This window comes from Limulus polyphemus, unplaced genomic scaffold, assembly GCF_000517525.1.
Source record: "Limulus polyphemus unplaced genomic scaffold, Limulus_polyphemus-2.1.2 Scaffold435, whole genome shotgun sequence".
Lineage (NCBI taxonomy): Eukaryota > Metazoa > Arthropoda > Merostomata > Xiphosura > Limulidae > Limulus > Limulus polyphemus.
Window position 1 is genome coordinate 328,574 of NW_013666045.1, and position 2,028 is coordinate 330,601.

The following is a 2,028-nucleotide window of genomic DNA, read 5'->3' on the forward strand; positions in this document are numbered from 1 at the left end:
GTTCCTGAAGGCTCGAGTGTTTGCCAGACGCCCTCTATTTTGTATATATAAGACCGGTAAGAAGTGACGAGAGAGAATAGTTGCAGATAGAGAGATAGAAGATATAGGCACGGATAATTGAGTCAAGCGGGCGGTAGGCACCGTAAGTAAAGTGCGTAAATCGTTGTGAATTATAGCGTGTGTTGAAGTTAAAGTTACTGTGAAAATTAAGTGTATTGCAAAGTTGAATTGAGAAAGAATAAACCAGTTTTATTTAAGAAAGGACTTGTATCGCAGAAGTTTCTCGGAAAGAATTGCTACGTAAAATTAACAAACGAGCATAGATGTAACAATAATCAACCCTTTGTATATGGACTTCTATTGTTAAATAGTTGCTTCGTACGTACAAATATACAACTTTCAACCAGATAACTTTTATTTCACATGTAGTTTAAAAGAAACCCGTTTTAAGTCTATGATTATTTGAGATATGTTTGTAATGATTTATTAGGGATGCTTCTAAAATCGTTATACCTTTCTGCATCACCCGAGACTTCTCCACGAATACAAAACATATCTCCAGTCTTCGTCTCGCCAGGTATGGAGAAACGTAGGTGTTTCGGCTGTTGAAAAGAAGACGCAAAGTTAAATCACATGAACATTTTCCATAAAGGTTTAGGGGGGTGGGGTCAAAACATCGCTGGCCTTCGCCTCAGTAATGACTGAGAGCCGCCACTGGATTGTATTATGAAATACCATTTGACTGACTGTTAAAGTTAAGCTGGGTTTAAGTTCTGTAGAAATGATGCCTACAGAGATGCGAACCGGTTTTTACCAGCTAGCAGGAATTGTGTTAGAAGATATAAACTAGAAATAGAGAAAATTAAAGCGGGTATTTATACTTACTTTAGGCGCCTCGATTTATTTGTACAAGAATACCAGTCGTCCGTCGTTCACAGTTACAAACACGTTTGTAATGTTATCGTCCAGACAAGGCCTAACTATTTTCGAACTGTAAACTCTAAAATAACCACCAAATCAAGATAAACCATCAAACGTTTTAACCATGTCACTGCATACCATTCAATGAAACTCAATGTTGAATGTTTATTTCTTTACAAGGCACTGAGTAATCACATAATCATTAAGTTTGTACCAGCACTTGATCAATGTGACCACTAATTTTTGAATCGCGTCAACAAGCTTTTGTTTGTTTGTTTGAAGTTAAGCACAAAGCTACACAAAGGGCTATCTGTGCTCTGCCCATCATGGGTATCGAAACCCGGTTTCTGGCGTTGTAAGTCCGCAGACATACCGCTGTACCACTGGGGGGCGTCAACAAGCTGATAACATTGTGTTTTAAATAATAATTATAATTATTGATAAAAACCAATGTTTCTTACCATGATTTAACAACTACTGTATGCACTGTTTTATATTTCTAAAAAAACAACAAAAAAAACAATTAAGCACATTAAGTACTTTGACCTTGAGTTAGAAGACATAATTGAGAAAATTTAAAAATAAAATTTAAGTTGGGTGTTTTTAATTACTCACAAGTGCCTCCATGGGTATCTGTACAGCTTGTATAATGACGTCACCGGTGATTGACAGGTGCGTAACGTTACTGAGAGGTAGTCCTTCCCGATGCTTGAAAGTGGTGAAAGTATTATTGTTCACCTCAACCTGCAAACAGACAAATAAACATTTTAAGTTTATCAACTATTGCTATTTGGTGAGCCATATGCACAGTATCGACTTAACCTCAATGGCTCGCGCTAACTGTTTCGCACCAAATATATATATATATGTACAAGTTAACATTTTCAATACAGTTATGGTAAGTTTATCTGACAATTCAACCTTTTTACAACTAATACACTTATATATATGTCAATCATTCAGTACAGTTGTGGTATGTTTAAGTGACAACTCTACCTTTTCACAACTAACATATCTTTATGTCAATCATCCAGTACAGTTTATAGCGTGTATTACAAAAGTTGTTATGTTTAAAGTGACGAGAAACGTACTGACTGTGGAATTACT

General features: G+C 36.0%; 1 protein-coding gene across 1 annotated transcript in view; it reads right to left on the reverse strand.

Moving 5' to 3' along the window:
• LOC106458256 (galectin-6-like) overlaps positions 1-2,028 on the reverse strand; it is a 43,174-nt gene that overhangs the window by 12,902 nt on the left and 28,244 nt on the right. Inside the window, exons 4-5 of the mRNA XM_013917741.2 lie at positions 1,537-1,665; positions 514-602 (exon numbers count right to left, since the gene is read on the reverse strand). Coding sequence (XP_013773195.1) covers positions 514-602; positions 1,537-1,665 — 218 coding nt within the window. The remainder of the gene's footprint in view (positions 1-513; positions 603-1,536; positions 1,666-2,028) is intronic.